The sequence below is a fragment of the Carya illinoinensis genome, chromosome 2, assembly GCF_018687715.1.
Source record: "Carya illinoinensis cultivar Pawnee chromosome 2, C.illinoinensisPawnee_v1, whole genome shotgun sequence".
Lineage (NCBI taxonomy): Eukaryota > Viridiplantae > Streptophyta > Magnoliopsida > Fagales > Juglandaceae > Carya > Carya illinoinensis.
This window is the reverse complement of record NC_056753.1, coordinates 31,128,133-31,155,802: the sequence shown is the minus strand read 5'-3', so window position 1 is coordinate 31,155,802 and position 27,670 is coordinate 31,128,133. Positions and strand designations below refer to the sequence as shown.

General features: G+C 36.3%; 3 protein-coding genes across 10 annotated transcripts; all 3 read left to right on the top strand.

The window, feature by feature from the left end:
• Positions 1 to 1,235: 1,235 nt before the first annotated feature.
• Positions 1,236 to 18,298, top strand: LOC122300902 (probable nucleoside diphosphate kinase 5). Of its 7 annotated transcripts, none has more exons than XM_043111870.1 (7): positions 1,236 to 1,385; positions 1,740 to 1,829; positions 2,515 to 2,733; positions 3,800 to 3,907; positions 4,115 to 4,224; positions 12,423 to 12,457; positions 18,276 to 18,298. In XM_043111870.1, exons 2-6 carry the CDS (start codon positions 1,753 to 1,755, stop codon positions 12,452 to 12,454), a joined length of 546 nt encoding a protein of 181 aa, XP_042967804.1. In that variant the 5' UTR covers positions 1,236 to 1,385; positions 1,740 to 1,752; the 3' UTR covers positions 12,455 to 12,457; positions 18,276 to 18,298. The 7 variants fall into 7 exon arrangements, with proteins under 7 accessions (XP_042967804.1, XP_042967803.1, XP_042967802.1 ...); XM_043111869.1 differs by lacking the exon at positions 18,276 to 18,298 and adding an exon at positions 13,007 to 13,290; XM_043111868.1 differs by lacking the exon at positions 18,276 to 18,298 and adding an exon at positions 12,989 to 13,290.
• Positions 12,420 to 20,976, top strand: LOC122300901 (protein DEEPER ROOTING 1-like). 2 transcript variants are annotated; one of them, XM_043111865.1, is made up of 6 exons: positions 12,420 to 12,457; positions 18,276 to 18,348; positions 19,394 to 19,908; positions 20,132 to 20,297; positions 20,429 to 20,482; positions 20,620 to 20,976. In XM_043111865.1, the coding sequence occupies exons 2-5, from the start codon at positions 18,288 to 18,290 to the stop codon at positions 20,446 to 20,448; spliced, it is 762 nt and encodes a 253-aa protein (XP_042967799.1). In that variant the 5' UTR covers positions 12,420 to 12,457; positions 18,276 to 18,287; the 3' UTR covers positions 20,449 to 20,482; positions 20,620 to 20,976. The 2 variants fall into 2 exon arrangements, with proteins under 2 accessions (XP_042967799.1, XP_042967798.1); XM_043111864.1 differs by lacking the exon at positions 12,420 to 12,457 and adding an exon at positions 13,428 to 18,157.
• Positions 20,977 to 22,047: 1,071 nt separating this feature from the next.
• Positions 22,048 to 24,659, top strand: LOC122300900 (sm-like protein LSM1B). The gene is made up of 5 exons (XM_043111863.1): positions 22,048 to 22,623; positions 23,515 to 23,583; positions 23,671 to 23,786; positions 23,875 to 23,937; positions 24,402 to 24,659. Exons 1-5 carry the CDS (start codon positions 22,563 to 22,565, stop codon positions 24,477 to 24,479), a joined length of 387 nt encoding a protein of 128 aa, XP_042967797.1. The 5' UTR covers positions 22,048 to 22,562; the 3' UTR covers positions 24,480 to 24,659.
• Positions 24,660 to 27,670: the final 3,011 nt, after the last annotated feature.

The window sequence follows — 27,670 nt, the reverse complement described above, 5'->3', positions numbered from 1 at the left end:
CGCTCGTGCCCCTGGGCATGATCACGCCGAATAAACTTACGTGGGTGCCTATTGTCACGCTGCCTCGATGACTGTCCATCGACCTCCTCAGTATGAACATCGCTATCATCTTCAGAGGATACGTATGTCAATAATTTGCGAAAGAAGGTACGGGCCATTTGATGAAGGGAGTGAGAGATGAAAGGATAGAATAGAATCTCTGCTCTATAAATGAAATGAGACTTGACTTTGTGAGAATGTGAATGTTAGCAATATGCTAATTTATAGAGGAAAAAGTTACCGTTACACTACAAACAAAAAATGTTACCGTTTGAGAGAAGATAAAAAAAGTTACCGTTAGAGAAAAGACAAAAAATATTACCGTTGGAAATATGACAAAAAATGTTACCATTGTAAAAAGGACAAAAAATATGACCGTTGGAGAAAGGACAGGTAATATTACCGTTACAACCAATTTAAAAAAATAAAACATCAATACGTGACTACGGATCCTCATTAATCTTTAATTGATAAAGAGTACTCTTCTAAATAAAATTTCCATCACGTTAGAAAATGGATTAATTTATTAATAAAATTTACTATTTTTATAATACGATTAATGATTTTAAAAAAATACTGTATTGGGTAGTCAAAATAATATAAATATTTAGTAGAAAGTGATATTTGAAAAAAAGATAATAAGACAAAAGAGTTAGTAGTTAGGATTGTAAATGGAAGAGAGAGAATAAAGTAATAAAAAAAGAATAGAGAAATATTATTTAATAGAATAGAGATAGGGATGGGGAATGAGATGTAGGAGGTTTTTAGAAGATGAATAAAATTTAGGGATAAATTTGAGGAAATGTGATTTTGAGTTAAATTATAGGGATGAGGATGGGAAACCGGATGGGGATGCTCTAATACTAAGCCTTGTTTGTTTAGCCAAAACCAAAAATCTCATCTCATCTCATCTCAACTCATCATTACACATTTTTCAAATCCCAATACAAAATATAATAAACAATCTAACTTTTTCAAATCCCAATACAAAATTAATATTCAAAAATTATATTATAACAATATTTTATTTATTACTATTTAAAACATCTCATCTCATCTGTGTAACCAAACGGGACCTAAGATAGTTATAAATATAACATCCAAAATCAAAGAAAATAGCAAAAATAATGAACACATATTTTATTACAAAGGTTTTTTTTTTTTTTTTTTTTTTTTTTTAAAACACGCTTCGGGAATTCAGCCATCATCTAATATCCCCCCGTCTAAACTCAGGTTTATAAACCCAATACTCCAAATCTATCTTGTTTCCATTTTTCCCGCCCCCCTCTCATTCGCGGCAAAAGCTCTTGTTCTCTTCGTTGTGCGTCTTTTTCCCACAATTACAGGTATTTCCCGGTTTGGTTCATGAAATCTTTGTTTGGTTTTTTTTTTCACCAATCTCTCGATCTTTGTTATTTCAAAATTCAATTTCATGGACTAAATTACCCAAAAGTAATAGTAGCAGCAATGACAACAACACAAACTCCACTTCACTGAACCCGATCGTCGAAGAGTTCCACCGATTGACGTAGCTAGCACATTTATACTGTTTTCTTTTATTTTCCTCAATTTTCAAAGCCATTAATTTTGTGCAAAGCGTTAGAATTGGAAAGTTAATCTGTTCAGCAATTTCCATCATCAGTTTTTTGTTTTTTTTTTTTTAATTTTTATTTAATTTATGGTCATTTTTATCATTACAGATTAACCTTTCAAATGACGCTTCGTATCTTTCTGCTCCTCGGGAGATTTCTATTCTTCTATCTTCTGGTCTCTGTTCCTTTCCCTTGCAGGTAAACGAAGCTAGGGTTTCAAATTTTTTTTAAGAAATACTTCTTATTGAGCTGTGGATAAGGAAAGAAAGTACTATTTTGAATTTTACAGCATTAAAGTAGACGGATGCTGGATTTGAATTTCCTTCGGTTGAATTTTGTTTTCCTCAGTTCGGTTGCTAGGAAACTCTAGCTAGCTATTGAGCTTACGAATAAACGCTCGGAAAGTGTTATATTAAAGAGTTCAAGGTAATTTAGAACTGCCAAAGCAAAGAATGCTTCCTAGGACAAGATCAACGACTGCATCGAGTCATTTACAATCAACATAATTGAAGTACATTTCGTGCTCCGTACAGTTGCTAAGGAACCATTTATAACGAAAGAAAAATGTTGAGGATATTGTATAAGGGTTGTAGGGCCTTTTTAAGGAGACCTGAATTTTCTACACACTTTCATGCCTATGCATCACTTGATGGGAAAAAAGGAGAAGAGGCAGATTGAGAAAAATATATGTAGACATCATTATAGCATTTACAGTTCCATTGAGTTGCTTGTTCTGTGTCAAAAGTTTTATGAACTTTCTCTGGTGATAAATTTTCTTCCTGATTTAGCCTCTTTTTTTTTTTTTGGAGAGAGAGGGGGGGACTTCTCATTCCAACGTCTACCATTTTCTTTTAACCTACTTGTGTTAAATGCTTAAAAAAAGGTCTTCAAGCAGTGGAAGTACACAGAAGACCTTGGCTATGATAAAGCCAGATGGAATGTCTGGTAATTACACTAATAGGATAAAGAATGTCATTCTGGAGTCTGGTTTCCGTATTGTCAAGGAAACAATTGTTCAACTTGATGAAGACACTGCAGCAAGCTTTTATGCTGAGCACTCTGCAAAAAGCTTCTTTTCTAGCCTAATCAAATACATAACGAGGTATCTACTATATTTTTTTAGATTATTGCATGCTATTTTTATTTTTGTTTTTTCTCAAATGAGAATTAAGCTCATGAGTTGGTTTTTGAGTGAATTTCCTTAATTGCTTAGCTGTTTATATTTATTGTTTGGCAAGCTCCATAGTAGTTGTCTGCATTGCTGCATGTTAATACACTGCTGGATTAAAGCAAGTTAGATTTTCATTAGGTTTCTCTTTTCACATTTTTTCCTAGTCTATCATGAAATTTACAGAAGGATCCTCATTTCATGCTAATAGTGTGGGACAAATTAATATCTCCAATGGCCATGGAAGTGGTTGGGAAACTAAAGTTATGAAAATCATGGCTAACCATTAACTGTTGTCTTCACTAATTAGTTGACTGATGGCGGTATGTACCCAATGTGTGAAACTGTTAAGTTTTATACTATCATTCTCTGAAGCTTATCAGAGCCTGGTAGTTGTGACTGTTGAGTTCTTTTGAAGTTGTCATCCAGCAGAGGTCTCTGTCAGTGTTCCATTCTTCTCTACAGCTGTTTGAAACGTCAGGTCAGGGTTTTCCGGTGGGTGTATATTGTTACATAACCTTGTCTGATAATTGCTTATATGTAGGACTATTTCAAAAAAATATTAAAGCCTCTGTTCAGTTTAAGAGAATAGGAGACAGTTTGTCTCCTGTGTTGAGAAGAAAAGCGAGGTATAGCAAGATCAACCTGTATCAGTCTTTACTTTTTATCAGCAATTCGATTGTTGGGCATCCACATTTGCTACTTCCATGGTTCCTTTTACTTGAAAAAAAAAAATTATATCTGAGATTCTGACGCATCAGAATTTATAGCTATTTTTGTTTTTAGAAATATGAAAAATGACAACATTGAGGGCCTTCTGGATTTTGATGTAGCTTTCATCATAGAATGGCTGGGTTCTATACAGCTGACATCATATTGAGCTTTAATGATCTTGAAACTACTCTGAATAGTTACTTTGCTTCTATGATGGGATTCATTTGCTCTATGATACTTACTTTGGCTCACTTTATACCTCTCTTTGAGACTCCATGGGAATCAGTGGTCCAGTGTTGGTTATGGTTTTGGAGAAGGAAAATGCTGTTGCCGATTGGCGTGATCTGATTGGACCAACTGATGCACACAAGGCTAAGGTTACTCATCCACACAGGTATGTTCTAAGTTTGATCTTCTTTGTAATTGTACCTTTTTTCCCCGTCTTTCTCATTATTTTGCATTATAAGTGTATGATCCATTGTCAGTTTCTCTTATAATATCAGGATCCTTGAATTCAATCAGAAAATGTTATGATGTCATCTGTTAAATAGTTCTTGTAAGATATTTATTATTTGCTCTGTTTTTTTTTTTTTTTGCCTAGCATCAGAGCAATGTGTGGGCTAGATTCAGAAAAGAATTGCATTCATGGTTCAGATTCTACTCAATCAGCTCAAAGAGAGATCTCATTTTTCTTTAAAGAGGTGTCTGCAGGTCAAGTTCTTCTCTGTTTTTTTCCCTAGTCAATATGGACAGTCGTTTATTCTTCTCTGCTCAAGCCTGTGTTTCACTTTCCTGGAAATTTGGCTCATTTCAAATTGCCAACCTGTTTGGAAAGTGAAACACAAGGTGATAAAATGAAAGCCAATGAACTAGTGCTTCTTACCCTTGTAAGAACAAGGTGGAGGATGATAGTGTACACCCCCTTCTTGTAGGCTAGGGATGTCACATGTTTTCATAAAAATAACCCGATAAGAGGTCTCATTTTTAATAAATCAAACTAACTAAATAATTAAAGCCTGGAACTAAAACCCAACTGCTCCTTCTAGGCTTGACCCGCCTGCTTGTATTGATCATCATCCTCACCTTGATCATCATCCTCACCAAGAAGTGTTGAACTCGATGTTGGATATGAGAAAACAAATTTCAGAGTTGCAGGAGAAGATGGATTGTTTAATATGGGGCGTAAAAGGAAAAGAAGAAGTTGAAATGGGTTTGGGCTCAGGCTCAGTTCATATGGGATTTGAAGGGGTTGGGTCTGAAAGGGATGGGTTTTTAGGCCCAAGGGATGGGGCCCGAAATAAGTAGCCTCTGCCAGCAGCCCGTGGTGGGCTTAAGCCCACGGGTCCAACCCAAGGCAGAAATGAGGTGAGACGGGAATGGAAGGCACAGCCAGGCTGCTTGGCAGGCCCCTCGTCCGACAAGATTTAGTGCACGGCGACGCTGTTGGCAACGGTGTTAATACAGATGGACTCGCCTCAGGTTGTAGTTCCTTCGTTTGTTGCGGTGGAAAATGAAAAGCTTTCCTCGGCAGAAGTTGAGCTTGAAGGTGCCGATAATGGGCTGTCTACTGAAGTGGGAAATGTGGGGAGTTTGCAAGGGAAGGAGGTGGCGCCGACACAGAGGGACTCGACTCAGGCAGAGTTTGAACCCATTACAGAGGTGGGTTATCACCCCTCTCCGTCGATAGGGGTAGGACAGAACATTCCGACGGCTATAGAAAACGCTGGCGAGATACTCCCATCACCGGCGAAGGCCCCCCAAGGTACAGATAATGCCGGCAAGAGGTTTTTACCACCGGCGAAGGTCCCCCAGGACACAGATAATGCCGATATGCCTTATCCAAGTCTCGGGAGTAGTTATTCGTTGGTTATTGTCGAACAGAACTGGTCGAAGGCTGGTAGGGAGGATGGGGATGGGGATTTCCAGAGGTTTTCATTGCCGGTAAAGAATTTCCAGCTTGTGAAACATACAACTAGCAGGGAGGAGGATCTGAGATTATCTTCTCCAGTATCTAATGAACGTATAGAAGTGACAGGTGGGGGGTCAGATCCTATACAATCCATGCTTCTATTAACTCAGGGGGAGGAGGAGGTGGAGCCTCTACGCACGTTATCTCCTTTGATTTCTATGGGAGATTCACATTCAGATTGGTTGGTCCATAAAGTGAAGGAACTTTAGGAATGTATGGGGATTTCTTGTGTGGGTTATGAGGAGCAATTCAGAGATTTAATTATCGCTCTTCAGGAGGGACGAGTCCAAACTCCTAAAAATACTACTAGGAAAAAGAGGGAACTGAAACGCCTCTCTTGCTCAATCAATTATGACAAAAGGGAGGGGAGCACTTGTAACATACGAACCTAGAATTTAGGCTAATTCAGTTAGAAATTATTTAGCTATGTTATGATTATATTTTTTCTTTTTATTAATTACTTATTTATTAAACTATCTCTATGGTAAGATTTTAAGTAATTAGATTGCTATGACACGTTTTCTAGAAATATTAGTAACGTCTAGTGCCTCGTATAGGTCACGAGCTAAGACGTGAGATTTCGGAAGCAGCGCTAAGAGGTAAATAGTATGATCATATAAATGTACGCGTAATGTAAATATTATAATTGGGTATGATAATATGATATGGTTTTGATGGTTATCTACATTGCACTAAGAGCCAAGTCAAGGTTAGATCGCTTTCACGAACTTCTATGAATTACGATGATTTACATGAAAGTAAGCCTGTATATATGTTATGCTTTTATGGATTGTTGAGTGATGGATTGAATGTTACTAAAATCACATGGAAGCCATGATATGATCATATAATAATTTAAGATAGGTATTCTATGAATTAAAATAGCCAGATCATGCATGCTTCATTCATGTAGTACTTAGACCATATATGCCATGTATTGTTCATGCAATAACTTAAGTCAGGCATGCTATGTAATAAATAGCCAGGTCATGTATGCCATGTTCATGTAGTTCTGAGATCATGCATGCCATGAAATGTCATAAAATGATTAAATCATGTTAGGCCATGTCATGCTATGCTATACCATGTACAAGAATATATCATGTTATGCCATGCCATGTACAAGAATATGCCATGCTAGAAAAGTCTAAGAAGTCCAAGAAAATTATCATGCATCAAGAAAGATAAACATTTTAAGGTAACACGGACCCAAGCGTGTTTACCACAGTTATGCTAAGACGGTATCACGGACTCAGGCGTGGTTACCACAAGTTAAGTGAAACATGGACTTAAGCGTGTTTCACTCCATGTCATGCAAGTTAAGTGAACATGGACCCAAGCATGTTTCACTTCATGTCAAGCAAGATAAGTGAAACACGGACCCAAGCGTGTTTCACTCCATATCAAGCAAGATAAGTGAAACACGGACCCAAGCGCGTTTCACTCCATGTCAAGCAAGATAAGTGAAACACGGACTCAAGCGTATTTCACTTCATGTTATGCAAGATAAGTGAAACACGGACTCAAGCGTATTTCACTTCATGTTATGCAAGTTAAGTGAAACACGGACTCAAGCGTGTTTCACTACATGACAAGTTATGTGGTGCCATGGATTCAAGCGTGGTTCACCATGAAATAAGTACAATTCAAGATAAACAAGTTACTCATATATTCACGCTTCATGTTTGCCATGATTATGAATGTTTCCGCTCATGTTAATCCATGAATAGATATACCATGTGAATTTGTGACGATATATGCATGTATTAAATTAAGCTATGTTTATAAATCTGTGATGATATATGTACGTTATGAAGGGTCTTTCAAAAATCAAATTTATGCTAAACTAGATAGTATTTTACGGTATGATGTATTATTTACTGAGTGTTCGACTCATTTTTGTTGTTTGTCTTTTTGTTTTCTTCTATGTTGATTGCCACATATGGTGATTATGATGATGTAGAGCTGGATGGCCAGTAGTAGATTTAGTATAAGGATTTAGAGATGAATAAGTGTCATTTACTCAAGGATTAAGTTTCTTTTATGTCATTGCAATAACTAGTCTTGTTTAAGACTAACTCATGTTTTGCTTTATTCAGTTTCAAGTTTCAAGACTATTTATATCCTTTTAATTAAGTTTTTTTTTTCAATAAATGAGGTATTTTAGAGTAATGAGTCTCTTTACCGGGTATTTTATCATGTTTGTTAATAACGTCTCTATCCTACGGAAACGGGGTGTTATAGCACTAGCAAGGGAAGATTCAAGGGCAAGGTTGTTGTTCCCCATGAAGCCTAGAATACTTTCTTGGAATATTAGGGGTCTCAATGATCCCAAAAAGCGGTTGAGGGTGAAGAATCTTTTACGTCATTGGAAGCTAGTTATTGTTTGTTTGCAGGAAACAAAATTGGAATTTGTAGATCGTTACTTCATCAATAGCATTTGGGGCTGTCCATTTGTGAGATGGGTCTATCTTGCTTCAAGGGGAGCCTCCGGGGGTATTCTCATTATGTGGGATTCAAGATGGTTATTCTCATTTGGGGAAAGATGGTTATCTTGGATTCGACATTGTATAACTACGGTCCGCTATTCGGTTTTGGTGAATGGAACACTGGAGGGATTCTTTACCAGCTCCAGGGGATTAAGACAAGGGGATCCCCTATCCCCTCTACTGTTTGTTTTTGTTATGGATGCCTTGAGTCGCATGTTGAGTGCAGCTGTTAGTGGTGGTTTTATTGCTGGTTTCTCGGTGGGAGGGCTTTCCATATCTCACCTTTTATTTGTTGATGATACACTGCTGTTTTGTGAGCCTGACAGTGTTCATATGCAGTATTTGAGAGCTGTTTTGCTTTGTTTTGAAGCAGTTTCAGGTCTGAAGGTAAACCTTTCAAAGTCTGAAATGGTCTCTGTGGGTAGTGTGAACAATATTCAAGGCTTGACATCTATTTTGGGCTGTCAAATTTCTTCATTGCCTTTGCAATACCTTGGCCTTCCATGGATGGAGTGATAGAAAAAATTGAAAGAAGATTGGCTGGATGGAAACGGTTATACCTATCCAAGGGTGGTAAATGGACTCTTATTTACACTATCTAAGCTCCCCACGTATTTTCTTTCCTTATTTCCGATACCCGCAAGTGTTGCTTCTCCCATCGAAAAAACCTTTCGCAACTTTCTTTGGGAGGTATGGGGGACGAAGCTAAAATCCACCTTGTGGGTTGGGATAAAGTTTGTTCTCCAATTCAATAGGGAGGTTTGGGAGTGTGTAATGTAAGGGTATTCAACAAAGCACTATTGGGGAAATGGTTATGGAGATATCATAGTGAAGGAGAGGGCTTGTGGAGAGAAGTGATAGAGTTTAAGTATGGGAGCCTACTGGGGGGGGGGGTGCTCTAACGAAGTCAGGGGAGCACATGGAGTGGGCTTGTGGAAAAACATAAGAGTTGGCTGGGACAGATTCTCTCTTTTTTTTTCAGATTTATAATTGGCAGCGACAACAATGTTTCTTTTTGGCATGATGTTTGGTGCGGGGACATGGCTCTTAAGCAGGCGTTTCCTATGCTTTACCAAATTGCATGTGACAAAGAGGCTGCTGTGGCTGATCTATTGACACAATCTAATGGTGCTGTTCATTGGAATGTGAATTTTTCAAGAGCGGCTCAAGATTGGGAGCTGGACATGTTGTCTGGTTTTTTTGACTCTCTATATGCTATATCTTTTGGAAATGAGATGAGGGATAGGCTGTTGTGGAAACCAAGTGGAAATAAAAAATTCTCGGTGCGGTCCTTTTATTCGGCCCTCTTGGGCCTACACCATGGTCATAGCTACCCTTGGAAAGTTATTTGGAAGTGCAAGGTACCTTCCAAAATTGCTTTCTTTGTCTGGACAGCATCTATTGGGCTGATTCTTACCTCGGATAATTTGAGAAAACGTGGGTTCATTATTTCAGATTGGTGTTATATGTGTAAGTGTGTTGGGGAATCTGTTGATCATCTCTTATTACACTGTGAAGTGGCTCGGAGCTTATGGCATGATGTTTTTAGTAGGGTAGGGATGGCATGGGTCATGCCTAGAAGTGTTAGGGATCTTATGTGCTGTTGGAAAGGTATACGGGGAAACGCTCAAATCGCTACTGTGTGGAAAATGATACCTCACTGCATTATGTGGTGTGTGTGGTTGGAGAGAAACAAGAGGTGTTTCGAAGATATGGAGCTCTCTATGGCTGAACTGAAACGTTTCTCTTACTGTATTTTGCTTTCCTGGGCTTCGGCCATTATTTGTAATACAAATGATATCCATACTTTGCTTGTAACCCTCACTAGTTCTTAGTTGTAACCTGGCATGTTCTTTGTATACCTCTAGTGTACTCAGGCTATGCCTTTTTATGAATAAAATTTACTTTTACCTATCAAAACAAAAAAAAAAAAGAAAATTTAACATAATTATTCAATTTTACAAGAAATCTAATAAATAATAACATCATTTAAATATGCTTAATAGATTTCTTTATTTATAGTTATAACTATATTAGAATAATTTTATTGAAGCTGACAAAATAACAACGGAAAAGTCATTTCGATAATTAGCTTAATCATATTTAAAATTCAGATCCTTATAAACTATTATTGTAATCATAATTTAATACTAATAACATCTAATTTTGGTAGGAAACTGTATTTTATCTAAATCGATTAAATGAAAATGATTCATAAAATAGCCTTAATAATAATTAATATTAAAAATTCTTGTAAACTACTAATATTACGTAGTAATATGATTTAAAACCTTCAATTATCTTCTGTAAACTATCGTCTATGGACTAATATATTTATCTAAGTAAAATTATGCCTAATTTAAAATATCAAACACAACCCAACTTAAAATAAAATAGTTTTTTTGAAATGAAATAAAATAGAATCAAACCCACTTGAGTCCAAACCCAATTGAAATCAGCCCACTTAAATATTAAAGGGCAGTAACGTAATTACACAAAATTCTTAGACTTTATGTGAGGAGCTACAATGCAAGGTTTAAGGGCATCTTTGAAATGATATTAACATATATAGGTACTTTTATGTAAAGTTGAAGACTAAGGGCTAGTTTGGGTACTAGAGTGTTCTAAAAATACTCCACTACTATTCATTATTTTATCATTATATTTTATTACTATTCACTATTATTCAATATTTTATCATGACTTTTTTATTTTTTCAATACTATTCACAGAATATCTAAGATCATCTCACTACCCAAATGCAACTTAAGGTGCTGTTTGGATAGTGAGATGAGATGAAATGGTTTTAGATGAAAGTTGAAAGTTAAATAAAATATTATTAGAATATAATTTTTTAATATTATTATTATGGAAATTAAAAAAGTTGAATTGTTTATTATATTTTGTGTGAGAATTTAGAAAATTTGTAAAGATGAGATAAGATGAAATATTTTCACTATCCAAACGAGGCCTTAAAAGTAATTTAAAGTAGTAGTTATTTATTCTAGAAGGTTGTTTAGCATAGCTTACCCAAGGAGAAACAGAGGACATCCGAAATCGTGCGGAAGAGGGCAAGGCATGTCAAAGACGGTGGCAGAGGCCAGAACCATGACAGCGCTACTGGGCTTCCCATGTGTGGGGTGGAGGATTTCTGAGAGAGACTGAGAGAGAAGTTGTTTTGTGTAGTTAACAGAGGTAACAGTGGAGTAAAGGGATGAGCAAGGAGAGCTCGGCATGGACTTACTGTAGCCATGTGAGGCTGAAGGAGAGTGAACCAAGCTTTATGGGACTTTATGTGACTTTCTCAATGGTTTCTGGTGAGGTGGTGGTTGAACCAAGCTTCGGCTTCATGGCTTCCTAACGCAAATTGCCATGCATGTGGATCTTTTGGTGTGGTGACATGATGCTCTGGCTATTGGTACGAGGTGAATTCACAGTGGCTGCGTGGCAGTGGAAGGTTTGTTGTGTGCTAGACGTAGGCATGGGGATGGCTAAACTCGGCTTCGGGTTGCACTTTCAATTGGTTGTTGTTGTGTAACATGGTTTGCAGTGCAACCGTGGTTGGTTTTGCTACATGCTGGGTTCCTCTATTGGACTTTGGTGGTTGCTTTCTTGGGTTGCAGTGATTTCATGCATCCCTCGACAGTGGTTGGTGTGCTCTATTTTGGAATGGGAAACAGACACTTTCTCGTTTGTTTGCTTTATGCCATGGTGTATTAAAACTAGGGATTATGTGAGGTTGTAGTTAAGGGGAGGGAGTTGACAGTGTGGATTAGGCTACAATTAAGGTGGTCTTTCAGTTGTGCTATGCTTTCATGGTGTAAAGGCAGAGGCTTGTTCGTGTATTGGTGGAGCGTGTTTCGTGGTAGAACATGGGTGATCTTCACGGTTGGGTATTGTGCAAGGCTTTGTTTGATGTTTCAAGGGTTGAGGGAGGAATGTCGTGGGGGAAGGGAGAAGGATATAAGCAATTGAGGATTCCGGCGTGATTTGGTTATGAATTTAGATAACCCTTCAACGTAGGAAATCCTAGTGAGCGAGAAAGACGTGCATGTCCATGGGCTATGTCAATTGGGTATTGTATTTTTGGCTTATAATTAATTTCTTGGGCGTCGTACCGTTTAAATATAAGCCCACTTGGTCCATAAATATTAACTAGGCTTTAGCCCAAGTATTGAGTCCAATAAAAATTCTCTCATTCACCATAATAATTTTGTGCCTATGGTTATCCAAAAATTGCAATTGGGCTTTTCTATATGACCCATCAATATAATTTAGGCCCAATAAAATTGTCTTTAGAATATTGGGCTGGGTTGTTACAGATAAAGACTAAAAACAAAAAGAACCCTTTTGTATGTTAATAGCTGTCTAATACCTTATACTTCCCAAGTTCATCTTCCTACAAAGGGATGTTTTATATTTACTTTGGTTGCTGTAATTTGTTTTGACAGGTGCAGCAGTTACTGAACATGATGAGCTTTAAACGGTACGGGTCTCTTTAGTGTTTACACTCATTTACATGTATGAATTTCCAGAATAGGATGACTGCGCTGCCAAATCCTTTGTGGAGGTTACTGTTAGACCATCTGTTGCTAAACGTTGTGACCTTTCTTACAAGTCCTGCTCTATCAAACTTCATAGGTTCTTGTGATATAGATCCTAGCACGGGCTTCAAAGGGTTTTATAGGAGAGCTTAAAAATCATCTAATGTCGGATGATTCATAAATTCCATTATTTGCTAACAATGTTTGTGGGTTTGTGTTTCCATATTGGATACTCTCCTAATCAATTAAGTTGGTCATGTTAGTACATGGACTTTGTGATGTTGAGTTAGAATTTTGGAAATCATGATTGAAATGTGTTCTAGTTGCAATTGATTTGGGTAAAGGTATAGGTTTGGAATTGGAATTGGGCAAGTACTTTTTCAAAATTTGTGATTTTACTTTTATTTAGGTAAGCAGTTTTAAATTCAAAGTCAGTGCAGCCAATGCAGATTGCTAACGTTAATTTTCTGTAGTTTTTTTCTGAAAACTAGGAAAGTGGAGAGAGAGGAGTTGCTTACAAGTTCACAAGGTTGGTCATGGACGTGCACAAGTTGGCCAATCTTGGTTTCTTGGAACTTAAACTGATTGAAATTTACTAGAAGTTTGACTTGTTGGCATGGTTGATTAGTGCTGAAAGTAGTGAGGTTCTTAGAAGCCAGGATAAATCATACATATATGTCTTGCCGATTGTACATGCATGTGGTTTTATGCATGTAGTTAACTTCATATACACTGATTGGTCTCGGCAATATCTATGCATCTTTATAAAGTTGAAGTATCGTCGTCTTCAATAAAGAAAAATATCTATTCATCTTTCAATATTATAGAGGTTAACCTTGTTGAAGGCTTGTCTACCACTCAAAATATCCTTGAGGTAAAATATTGTAGTCGTGATTATATTAACTATGCATAATTTCAAACATTACAGCCCCCACTCTTCCTTCCAAAAGAAAAGGGGAAAAATAAGAGGAATGAAAAAATGTTAGCATGCATGTTAATGTTTCAATCTTTCGTTGTACTATAGGCATTGTAGTTTGTTTCAATATGTTGATCCATTAGGCTTTCATGACTTTATTGTTAGGCTTCAACCTTCAATTATCAGGTTACATGACCGCAATTTATACCAAGAATGTGCATATAATCATTAATTCCAAAAAAAAAAAAAAATCATTTTCATTCTGTTTTGGTACACTGCACCATGCGGGTTGTTCCATGTACCAGATTAAATTTTGGAGTCTTCTTTATGGCTTGTTCAACAACTTGGGGCTTGTTATGGCTTTTCCCCCCCCTTCGACTAGATGTTTATTATATAGGTGTCCCATGAGAGATGGCAAACGTGGTGTTCAGGTATGTTCATGTCAGTTTACAAATTAATCTACTCCTTTTAGGAAATCACTTTAACTGTAAGATTTAGGTGGAGTAAACTAATTGGGAAATATACCTAGATAGAATTTAAGTAACTTGAAATCTTAAAACCAAGCAGGGATTAGATGCTGCTGTGATTACTGCATTTTCCCTAATCTGTTGGTTTGGAGCCCAAAGTATTTAATCGTGCCATTAGTCTTGGAAGCTGCTTGTATTTATGTTGTTAAGAGATTGTTCAAAAGCTATTGATTGTAGGTATATTATAACAGCTATACGAGATTCCTAAAAATACAGCGTAGATTACTGACTCCTGGAGTGCCCTTTCATGGTTGGTAATTACTAAGATTAAGAATACCAACAAGTTCCTGATTAATGGCCAAGAATGGTGGCTTTCTCTGTGCTTGAGAGACGGACCATAGTTTATTATTTCCACGTTAGTAATATATTATTAGTTAATTTTTTCGGTTTGAAGGGACCTTATTGCAGGATGAAACACTTGCTTAATCATAATGCAAGACACTGTTTATTAATTTGCTGAAGATCCAATGAAAGTTGAGCTGGTCAAACCGTCATGGCCCACCACTTTATGGAAGATAGAGGTCCACATCATACAAGGTCTTAGTTTGCTTTGGGCATAGTGTACAAGTTTCCAGGATTAGTAAGTTTCTTCCATTGTTGCTTGGATTTCTAAACACTAGACATCTAGTAGATGCGATAACCCACATGGCTTCTACTCTTTTCCTTAAAGTTGTATCTTGGTGGGTGTGATTCTTGTGGACCCTTTTCACTTGCCCATTACCTGCATCTCGAGGAGTTTTCAAATCTGAAAAATAAAATGGAAAACTTTTTAGGTATTGCCGTGACGAGCCAAGTGACGATGGATGGGGGATATTATTTTTCACCTACATTGCTAGGATCTTCTTCATGGTTTCATCATATAGTCTTGAACGATGCATTGGTTTAAGCTGTGTTACTTCTGTGGAACATCTTTACACGTATCTCATTGAGTTCTTAAACATCCTTAATCCTCAATTACATATGTTTCGTGGTGCACCTTGCTTGGAGGTGGCATATTTTAGCATGCCACTTGTTTATGCGGTCCATTTAAATGCTATAGATTTAGAATAATTAGCCAAACACGTTTGTATGAAACCTTAATTTATTGTATTCTACAATGTGAGTGACGAAGCAGAACACTTATCCAAGTAAATTGTGCTTGTGACCATTTAACTATCTTGATTTGGTGAAGATACTGTCTAAAATACTATAATCCAATCATGCTTAAGCGATGTAGGGAGGATCTTGAAAGCAGCAATTGAATTTTAAAAGGGTGGCACTTAGAACAAGAAAAAAGATTATACAGAAATCTAAGGAGCGTTGTTCTGGCATGTATCTGGCCCAATAAATAGACCAATTGGGTGTTTAGTACGAATTTGTTCAGGGTAAAAGTCAACCCGACCCCTTTGGTACACGTGTTGGTCCGACATAAGATGATGGGAATTACATTGTCGTGACACGTAGCCAACTGCCCTCGCCTAAACCCGTCTGCACTATTTGGTGCCCTCCATTTCCAAGTGGATATGGCTGGATCCCACGTGATTGGCCAGTCATGTGATTTCGTGGTGCCCAATCTCACGGATAATATTCTACCAACATGGAGAGGAGAGATTGCTTAAAGTTGAACGGGGCCTTCTTTTCGGCATCCAAGTACCATGCATCTAAAAGACCAAAGTCCTTGGGTGTGTGTAGCTTGCTTCTTGTTCTCACTGGTGCTTTTGGATTGGCGTTCAACGAGGTACTTCAAGGACAAAGTACAAGATATGAATTTTTAGTTAGTAATAAACTCGTTATATTAGCGGTAGTGTTGCTTTACATGTTACAAAAAATTGGGATATGTATATGGTTTCTATTGCAAATTGGTACCACACTTACGAGTATAGCTCTTGAAAAGATGGTATTTTGCATCACGAAAATGCTAAAGACACAATCCATGTACTTATATTGGTACTCATAAACAGTAAAAATACTGTTCATGAGTTCTACTAATGAGTCTCGCATCTCTATCATTATCTTTTCCAATAATATAAGCTAGACGTAGCAAAATGTATAATATTTTCAGGTAATAGTTAAACCTTATTGCTCAATATTCTTCTTACCAACTCAGGAATCAATATTGACGGCCTGAATTGACATTTCAATCCAATAATAATCTTTCAAATACCTAAGATGGCACTGGTTAAGTGTTACCTTAACAAGGGGGACTTGTGGTTAATTAAGTTTAATGTTCCTCTTCCCTAAGAGAGTTCTGTCCACTTTGGCCTATATTTACATGGTTTTTGAGGATCTTACGTGATTGGTCATGAGTAATAAAATGAATGCGATGCAACAATCTCTCGGGACGAGACCATATCTTATCAAGAGGCCAATACCAAACCGGCATGTGTTTACGTAAGTTGTTATCAAATTTGCCATTTTTTTCCATTTTTTTTCCTTCATGAAATAACATATTAACATAGGTTTTAGGAGAGAGTACATGTGGTCTCTCTCTCTCTCTCTAGAAGTAATAGTTACCCGTTCTTTTCCAACTTCATTAGAGAGTGATTATTCTTTTTCTTGCTGACTCATCCGAAGAAGAAAACCCTTTCTCTATATTTTCAAATGTCATCGTTCATTTTTGGTCCAAAATGAAAGAACTAAAAAGACAAAATATTTATCAGAATATTAATCATTCAGATCATTGTGGCAAAGTTGAGAAATATTTACATTATAAGGCGGTTGCGTTTAGATAATAAGGTGATTTCAGATATTTTGTGAATAGTAATAAAAAAGTAACGACAAAATATTGAATAATAGTAAAAAGTAGGTAAAAATTAATAATAAAATAATAAATAGTAATTAAATATTCTCAAAATATTCTACTATCCAAAGATTCCAAACTAGTATTTAAACTCCATAAGCAAAATTAAGTAATTCAGAGAACTTAGGGAATTGAATTGAAGTCGCCTACAAGTGGGGACAGGTGAGATTCAGTTGTCGGTCCGGTCAGTGACAGGCATTTCCATGCGAAACATTGGCTTTTTCTGCTCAGCTATTCCTCCTGTTAGCCCTACCCCGCATACCCTTCCTTTTTCTCGACTTCCCTTAATATTTCTAATTTACTTCTTTTTATAATTCTGGGTCTGGAGCTTAATTTATTATGCTTATGAGTTGTTGCTTAGTGATAGTCTGCTCCTTGTTTTTTTTTTTTTTTTTTTTTTTTTTTTCCAATTTTGTTGTATTAATGAGTATATATATAAATATTAATAAAAGAGAATTACAAAGGGCCGTTTCCTACAAGAAAAGCTAACCCCATGCTGCCCATTTCTCCAATAATAAACAATCCAGGTCATTTGTTTCATAAGAGAGTTCATCAATCATCATGGGATGATTACACAATTAGCTAGAATCATCTACTCAGGCTAGTCTGCAATCCGTTATTGGGGAACCTCTAGTTCAGTTTAAGTGACCAACCTTTGCTCAATTGTTTTGCCTGTTTCTTTCTGATGGAGCACCAACATATGCTGAATTGTAGCCGCAGTTCTAGCATCGTATGACAAAGTGAATAATGGTACGACCAAGTTAATGCTATGAAAGATCGAGTAAGTTTCATGAAACTTCACGTAAATATAATTAATACAAAAATGCTATTCAAACTAGTGGTCATTTAGGCACTTTTATATCATCATTTGCATCCTTCGTGTCACCCTAATTGCCTTTCGATAATAGATGCATTGAGATTGGTTCCAACTTTCGTACTTGAAAAATATCTTAAGATCTCTACTTCATTATCTACACAAAGGGCTCCTATGTACAGAGATGTTCCAGAGTCGACTCACTGTATTCTCGTCCATGCGTTTATATATTTTATAGCCGTGCACATGGATTATAAATTGGAAGAGAATGTCTCTGCATTAGCGGGGTTTTGGGGTTTTATATAATTAGCTATAAAAGTTGAGAGATTAGAGAAGAGAGTTTGAATACAGAGTCCTCATATAGGTGGGAGCTGGGAGTGGTTAAAGGCCGTCTTTGGGAACTTGAACCAATAGAAAAATCATTCCCAGCTTGCCCATAAAACTCAGCAAACCCCCATCGTTTTAAATGCACAAAGCTTAACTGTCATTGGCTCTTAAGATCCGCTTTGAACGCCTCAGTCTAGCTTCCGCATACTTCATTTCACCCGCCAACTCCTTCAACTTTCGATAACTCTCAGAGATTTCCATTCCGTCGTGAAGATGAAGGTAAGCTTTGAGTGTGTATGTGTTTGTGTGCGAGAGTGAGAGAGAAGTTGGTTGGTTTGTACATTTATGGGTCACACAGACGCAAAGTTGATGATGGTTTTCATTTGTTTGATTGCAGCTTTTCAGTTGGATGCAAAATAAGCTTAACGGGAAACAAGTGAACAAAAAACCACATACAGCTTCCACTACGAGTGAGTATTCTCTGAACTTCTACATTGCATTCTTAATTCACTTCGTCATACAAATTGTTTTCCCCCGTGATCTAGCCGTCCATATATTGATGGCTTTACACCCATGGAAGTGATTGTGTTGGAGACATGAAAGAGATTGGATCTAGATATGGATCCATTTTGTGGTTGATTTCATCAGGCATCACTATTAATTTGTTCAATTCATTATCCAAGTGACTAGATTTTACCATGGAGTGAGAGAGAGAGTGTGTGATCACCAGGTTGGATCTAGATCAGAATCTAAGCTGATTAAGATTTATATCACAATACCAAATGATTGTCAAAATGATCAACAGTTGGAACCAAAAAAAATCCTATAAAAGAAATTTTAAGCCTAATCAAGTCAATGATTTGATTAAGTTCGTTAACCATGCACTATAAAAATATGGAACAGTCAATGAAATATCAGAATATAGGAGAAACATATTTCAATATGTTGAAGTAAAGTTTGCGTTGGATTTTAGTTTTGATTTCTCTCAAGCTAGCCTACCTCATTGTTTATATTGCCAGCATAAAAATGTTCATAGAATCGGATCCCAAGGGCTTTGGTTTTTTATTGGTCCACTTTCCCCATATCAAAGTAGTGAACCGTGAAATGGCACTCTTCATCCCGAGAGCTTTACAAAAAGAGAAAAGTTAAATATGCTTAACTTGAGGTAGTCCTGTTGTTTAGCACCCAAAAGGCAATTCCAAAAATATTGCTTGAATTGTGATCATTGAATTGGATCGTTTGTCCCTTCCGTTTGATCTTATGGGAACTCACAAATCCTATCTACTAATATGTTTTCTAGCTTTTGATCAAATGGTAGCAGCCCTTTGAGTTATAAGATAACCTCATCCGTGAATGGTATGCATGATCTTGTATGATAATTTTTTTCCTGGAAATTGGAAGGGTCCTTTTGTTTTCTCAAATTTATACTTCTTCACGTGTACTCGTTCAGCCACAATTTGATACATTTTCCAAATTTGATGTATAATTTGAAATTTCCGTCTTTCTATTGTGAAGATCATGTGAAACAAGAGCCACGTGAAGAATTCAACGACTGGCCCCATGGCTTGCTAGCAATTGGAACTTTTGGGAACAATGATCTGAAAGAAAATCCAGAAAGCCAAAATAGTCAAGATGATCCATCTTCATCTGAAGAAGTACTAGATTTTACTCCAGAAGAAGTTGGAAAGTTACAAAAGGAGTTGACAAAGCTCTTGTCACGTAAACCAAACAAAGAGAAAGAAGTTGCAGATCTTCCTTTGGACAGATTCCTTAATTGCCCATCAAGCTTGGAGGTTGATCGAAGAATTAGTAATGCTCTTTGCAGTGAATCTGGTGATAGAGAGGAAGATATCGACAGGACAATTAGTGTCATAATTGGTAGATGTAGAGAAATTTGTGCAGATAATAAAAAGAAAGCAATTGGGAAGAAATCAATTTCCTTCCTTCTCAAGAAGATGTTTGTTTGTAGAAGCGGGTTTGCACCAGCACCCAGTTTAAGAGATACACTTCAGGAGTCAAGAATGGAGAAGGTATATAATAACGCATACACAAATTAATATGTAGGAATAAGGCTGCAGGCGGACATGCGCATATGTCAAATATGTGAATATAATGGAATATGAAATTTTAATGCCATTTTGTGCATATGCCAAACTGTTAGTACATTACCATCTTAATTCCAGCTTTGACTTATCAAACTTGTTTATACTGTTTATCTGATCTTCTCTCTTTCTATATCGTTTTGGCCTACAGCTTTTGAGAGTAATGCTTCACAAGAAGATCAACCCTCAAAATACTTCTCGGGCATCATCAGTGAAGAGATATCTAGAGGACACACAGATACCAAAGAAGAGATATGATGATGAAACGCAGGAGAAGACCAATGATGGAGGCAAATGGGTCAAGACAGATTCTGAATGTAAGGTTATGTTTAGTATGCACGGATTAGCATGAAAGTCACATACATAAGAAAAATGCATAGCTTCAAAATAACACAAGAAAACCTACATAAAAGGTGGCTTCTGATGTGAAATGTTCTTTGATTTGCAGATATCGTTCTAGAGATATGAATCTACCTAACTCTGCAATCATTACAGTTACAAGGTAAGAGGGGACCTTATATCTGAGCTTTCCTGAAAAAAAAAATAATTTGATCTTTCTTGAGGGATTAACTTGGGTGTCAATTTCATATCTTAGTATTGTACATCTCTAACTTCATGCTATATCTAATCACCCTGCAGATTCAAATGTTTATGCTTTTGAGTTTTGAGGAACTCAGACATCAGGATTACCGACCATCAAGAAAGTTTTAATGGTGGCTCATGATCAGAAGACCACAAAATGTATTGATACAGATACTGTCTCTGTTTTCGAAGGTGCTCCCCCTTTTTTTCATGGTTATCTGTGGACACAGTACAACCCATGTTATCGTCAAAAAGGATTTCTGTAGTCTGTACTAGCAAGTGGCAAGGCTAGACATTATCTACATTTTTCATCCGATTCTATACTCTTTTTTTCCCCTTCTCCCTGCATAGTTCCTCCCTTTGTAAGATATTTGATGGTGAATAACATTGGATTGAGACCTTGAATCATGAAGATATTGCAGCTTACTAAAACAAGTTTCCATGGTATAGTTTTTACCATTCTAACATATTTTCAAAGCTTCCTCTACCATTTTGTCCATGCCTTCTGATGATCTCTACATTAGGTGGGTTCCAGATATTCATGCCTAGTGGCTCGAAAGAATATGAAAAACACAAAATGTACGTGATGCAATGTGGCTTTCAATGTCAAAGACCCAAAGTTGTATGGCTAGAAAGCGAAAAAGATACCAATGGTTGAGGGTTCTAAAACTCCTTGTAAACCATAATATAAGAGGTGGCAAATCGTGTTTTCGTGCCATGTCAAGTTATAAACATTCGATTATATAGGTCAATCCGAACCCAACCCATTAACCTAAACATGTCAAACTTCCAAACCCAAACTCAACCCATTTAGATAGCGGGTTATGTCATGTCACCTGTTTTAATCCGATTAATACCACACAATTCATTTAAACTCGTTTGTTTCATGTAAATGGGTTGAACTAAAACATATAACTCATTTAACCTGTTTAACATAATTTCATATAAAAGTTAAAATCTATATTTATTACAAATCAAAATATCTTAAAAATATATATCAATATTTTTCAAATTTTAAAATATAATAAATCTAATATTACAAACCATACAAAAACAAATATGAGCATAAGTCAAAAATTACAATCCTAATAATAAAAACATAAGCATATTAAGGAATTCCAATATTACAACTTAACAATAATAAAATCTTAATTCTGAAATAAATTTAAACGGGTCAATTCTGGTTAATTGATAGATATTAATAATAGTTTGATAGATAAGCATCTTAATTCTAGTTAATTGATAGATATTAATAATAGTTTTTTCTACTTCATATATATTAATAATGGTTGACATAGAATATAAATGTATTTTTAATAACGACTGAATTGTTACGTTTTAAGTTATTTTTTCAGTTTTAATTCGTAAAATTATTTAAATTGAATCACATTGGTATGATTGAAAATATAAGATAAAAAAATAATATCGCCTTAAAAAAAAAATATAGATAGTTGAGGGGAAAGGAATCCTTCAAGTCGTTTAGTGCCATACCCATGAAAATTAAACAGAGATCACCACGTGCTTAAAGTACTTCAACTACACAGCTCGTCTTTCTCCCACTTCTCCCACCACAACCACCACCTGCTACTCTTCCTAACCCTAATCAAAATCAAAGTCGACCCCTTAAAGGAGGAGGAGGAGAAGAAGATATTCCACGTTTTTTCTCTATTTTCGTTCCAATTCCCTTCAATCCCCCTCCTGAATCTCTTTCGGCGCGATTGGATCTCAGCGCATTTTACAGCCCCGCCTAGACCCATCAATCCGGAAGAGAAATATCAACCCCCCCACCCACTTCTTTGGTATCTTACTTTCGAGGGTTTTGGATCTGAAAATATTTAGGTTTTGTTATTTTCGAATATTTTTGTTGGAGTTAGGCTTCTCGGAGGTTGGGTGGCATATTATAGAGAAATCTGAGCTGCCAATGCCATTATTGGTTTGGTATATAAAGATTTTTTCGGTGGTTTTTAAGATACCGAAAAAGCTTAATTTTGAGGCCATCAATGTCTTGGGCAGGGCCGGAAGACGTCTACCTCTCGACCTCTCTCGCCAGCTATCTCGACAGTACTCTCTCTCTCTCTCTCTCTCTCTCTCTCTCTCTCTCTCTCTCTCTCTCTCTCTCTCTCGCTGTGTCTGTGTGGCTTCCATTAACATTTAAACGCTTCCGAAATGCTGATGTGCTTTATTTTTTCCTTGGACGTTGGTAGTTTACATTTTGGACAAATTGTTTTTCTTGGCTTTGAATTTTGAGATGCGGCAACACTTTATGATGTGATCTTATGGATAGAACCGAGAAAGGTGTTAGAGTAGTAGTTGTTTCAATGTGACAATGTCTTGTTGTAATTTTGTTGTGCTCTGCAAAGAATCGTCTGGATTTCTTTTTCCTAATTTATTGTTTATGTAGCATGAGCGTGGCATTAAGACTTTCTGTTTATTTCTTTCCATTTCCGTACATAGGTGTTTCTTTTCCCATTCTTTTAATCTCTTTCCAGCTCATTGCACATGCAACTTGAAGCTTAGCCCCTCTGAATTCCCTCTCTTACCTGTTTTCTCTTCACAAGCAGGGAAAAATTATTATTACGCTTACTTGGTGCTCTGAGTCTCAAGGATCATGTTTTTGGGCCTTATGTTTAGAATATATACTATTGGTTTCTAGCTTGGGATACTTCTTCTTTTAGGAAATATGAATACTTCGTACAAAAAATATGTGCTTGATGCATTAGTGAGAGATTGGTTGAATGGGTCTACTTGAACATCTTGGTTTTCTTATGTGGGGCTCTGCTTGTCCTTTGTTCTACCTTATTTCACATGCAATGCATTGTTACAGGAAGTATTATCACAATATGACTCTGACGCACATGGTTGCTTGGGTTGTAACTCAAAACGGCTTACAAATTCAGAATGTAGCACTTTTCTTTTCCATTCTTTGGTCTTACATTCTTATTAATGCTACAGAGAAACTTCTTGTACTGCTGCGAGATGGTCGAAAGCTCATGGGGATTCTTCGTTCTTTTGATCAATTTGGTACTAATTTCTCCATTCTTATTATTCCATGTTTCACATGCTATAGTTTTTTTAATGACTGGAAATGTTATATTTCTCATATTTCAGCCAACGCCGTACTTGAGGAAGCATGTGAGAGAGTTATTGTTGGTGATCTTTATTGTGACATTCCTTTGGGCCTATATATAATCCGTGGAGAGAATGTTGTTTTAATTGGGGAGTTGGTATGGCGGATTATTAGATACCTTTCATATCTGTTGAGTGAAATGAGCACCCTTTTGTTTTATTAAGATCTGCACTTGATTTTTTTAGGACTTGGAGAGAGAGGAACTTCCCCCACACATGACTCGCGTTTCAGAAGCAGAAATTAAAAGGGTAAGCATTTCCCCGTGATAATTTCTACTAGTATGTCGGGGCATTGATATGCTGAGCAGGCACCATTGCCAATTGTCATTATATCTGCCATAGTTACCATTGCAACTGTGAAGTGCAGTTCATAATGCCAGATAGCGTGTATTTGTTGAGATGACTGCCTTTTTTTTTTTCCTTTTTTTTTTTTAAGATGAGTGCCTTTTGTTCTTGTATCACTATATTTTTCTAAGTTTCTGGATGTGCCACAGATATGAGGTAATTAGCTCAACGAATCTTCTCAAAGAGGTTCTTTCTTTACGTAGAATTGTGGACCACACAGCAGCATATCTAGGTTTATAATGCTATCTAATTTACTAACAAGAAGTGTTTTGAGGCGGGTCGTGCTGTGCCCTGTATTTTTTTTTTCTTCATTGAACTCCCACTCTCTCTCTGTCTGTCTCTCTCTGAACTGCATTAAAATTTTACAGGCACAGAAAGCAGAAAGGGAAGCTACAGATCTTAAAGGGACCATGAGGAAAAGAATGGAATTCCTTGACCTGGATTAATGACGTTTGCTACTTCATGGAGTTCTTTCACGTCTGTCCGCAAATATTATAGCGGCCTCTCTCTCTCTGTGTTGGCTGTTGGATATTGATAGGTGTTAAGGGGGCCAAATCTTTGTAATATTTGTTTGAATGAATACAACTACTTTGATGATTTTAATGGGGTTTGAAGTTCATAAACCATTACTTCCTCTTATAATTTTAAATTTATAGATTCAAATCTAAAAACGACGTTGGAAGTTAACTGCTTTTCTATGAATCCGATGCTGCCAATTCTTTTTTGTTTAGTGGGGAAATACCCAAATTTCCCTCTTAAAGCCTGTTGTCCAGATGACTAACACAAGAGGGGGGGTGAATTGAGTTATATTAAAAAAAATAACAATTATAAATCAAATATATAATATAAAATATAAACAAAATATGAAATAACAATAAATGTAAAGAGTAAGGGTAAGAGAGAAGCAAACTCAGTATGTTAACGAGGTTCGGCCCCACTGCCTACGTCCTCGCCTCAAGCTACTCCTTGAGGATTCCCAAATTCACTATTCAACTTCCTTCAAGTGGAGATAGAAACCTATTACACCTTTGAACAACACCGCTACAAAGGATCCGTGTAGAACACCCTCTACACTTGCAATCACCTTACACGTGGTGATTCAACTATTTCCCGTGTAGATTACTTTCTACACACAGGGGTTATACACACCCTTTTTCTGATACAAGAGTTGATAGTGGGTAGGTTATCAGAAAACACTCCTCAATGAGTGAAATAAGAACAATACAACGCAAACTATATCTCTCAAAATGAATAAGGATTAAGGCTCAATGCTTAGAGAAGAGAGAATGAAAGTTTTGAACGAATGTTGTATGTTCTGGATGTTGTAAATGTGAAGCTCTCAAATGATCTATTTATAGGCATATGAGACTTCATATTCAAATTTAAAAAGATTCACATGTCAAAGACAACATCATTCATTTTTTCAAAAAATTCAAATAAAAGATTCTTTTTTTTCAATTGTCAAAGACAACATCATTCACTTTTTCAAAAAAATCAAACCTAATCTTTTACTTTTGGCATATGACAAAATGAACACACTTTCCTTTTCAAAAAATTCAAACCTAATCTTTTATTTTTTGTATAAGTCTAAAAAAGCATCAATCACTTTTGAAAATATTCAAATAAAACATGCACATGTGAAAGATGACAATCAATCATCTTTAATATTTTCAAAGTTCAACCCTTTAATCAAGGCATGCACATGCAAAAGATGACAATCAATCATCTTTCAAAATTTTCAAATTTAATTTTCAAAAATATTCATGCACATGTGGAAAATGTATTTTAATGCTTTATGATAAAATATTAATTTTGAACATTAATCCTAATTTCGAATTTTGAAGAGATTTACAACATTACTCTATAATTTTAATGTGAACTTGTTCCCTTCTTGCTCATGCTTGTTTCCTTGATGTGCTTGACTCCATTGTGTAGACAACTTGAGCTTGAGACTTCTTTATTCTTTGAATTCATTTGTTATCATCAAAATCCATGTGTAAATATATAATTACACAAAATTTGAAATCTTGGTTTCAACAATCTCCCCCTTTTTTATGATGACAAATACTTGATAGAACCTGAAACCTGTATTAATACTTAAGCTCCCCCTGAGAATATGCGTTAGTTTTTCAAGCAAAAGTATAAATATAATTCCAAGTATATATAATAAGTTTAGCAATTCAAACAATGTTAATGTTCTAGTCTAACACTTCTCCTCCTTTTGGCATCATTAAAAAGGATCTGCAACAAGTAAATGGACCTGAAGAAAACGGTGCGTTAGTAGACACTGTAGATAAATAAATAAATTTCATCCGTCTGTGACCCGACAAGTGCGACTAGAGATTTGAAAAAATCGTCTGATGTTGTTGACAAACGAGATTGAAGGCTCCGAGTTTCTAAAAAATGACATTTTCACCGATCGGAAAAAAAATACATTGCTCTTTGACTTGGATGATAGCTTGTCTTATTCTTTATGCTATCTCTATAAAATCAATCCTGAAGTTCATCCAATCCGCATCAAGTTTTCATCTCATCTCTATAACTTATCTGCATTCCTTCAACATTCTCGTTTTAAGCCTTCTATTCTTTTCTCAATGGCTCATTTCTCTAGATCCATCCATGAGGCATTCTGCATCTCAACCTCCTGTCCTTTCTGCAGCTGCCATTGGTGCCATGTTGCAGCAGGAAAATAATAATCTGACTAATAAGTCAGATTCTGATGCTATTTATGACTTGGTGAGTCTTGGGACTCGCTACTCTTCCTCTATTGTTGCTTTTTCTCAGCGGCTACAAGCCAAAAATCATGAAGTTGAAAAGCTCAAAGAACAAATTGTTGTACTTCAACGAATTGTTCAAGAGTCTCACACAAGGGAAGGAATCATTCGGCAGAAGAATAAACAGTTGAAATTTTTATTAGATTTTTCATTCCGCTTGCCGGTTCCCATGGATAAGAATGACATGATATTGTATGAAGAGAATGAGCGTCTCAAACATAAGGCTAAGAATCTCAAGTTTATGTAAAAGTATTTAAAAAATCTATCTCTATTTTTATTGATTCTCGTCTATCTTTTAAGAGATATTCATAGCATGCATCATACATATTTCTCTTCTGATCATACATAATCTATCTTCTGGTAAAGGCTTTGTGAAAATATCTGCTAACTGATCGTGTGTGTTTGTGAATTCTAGTACTATATCGTCTTTCTGCACATGATCTCGAAGAAAATGATATCTTATTTCAATATGCTTAGTTCTAGAATGTTGTATTGGGTTCTTTGAAAGATTTATAGCACGTGTATTATCACATTTGATTGGAATGTGATTATACTTAAGTTTAAAATCTTCAAGTTGTTGTTTCATGTAGAGAACTTGAGCACAACAACTACCCGCAGCAACATATTCTGCCTCAGCAGTAGATAGTGCAACAGAATTTTGTTTTTTTACTAAACCAAGAAATTAATGCATGACCTAATAAATGACATGCTCCACTAGTGCTTTTTCGATCTATTTTACAGCCAGCATAATCTGCATCTGTGTAGCTGATTAGATCGAAAGATGTGTGCTTAGGGTACCATAACCCTAGGTTAATTGTACCACTAAGATATCTAAGAATGCGCTTAACTGCAATTAAATGTGA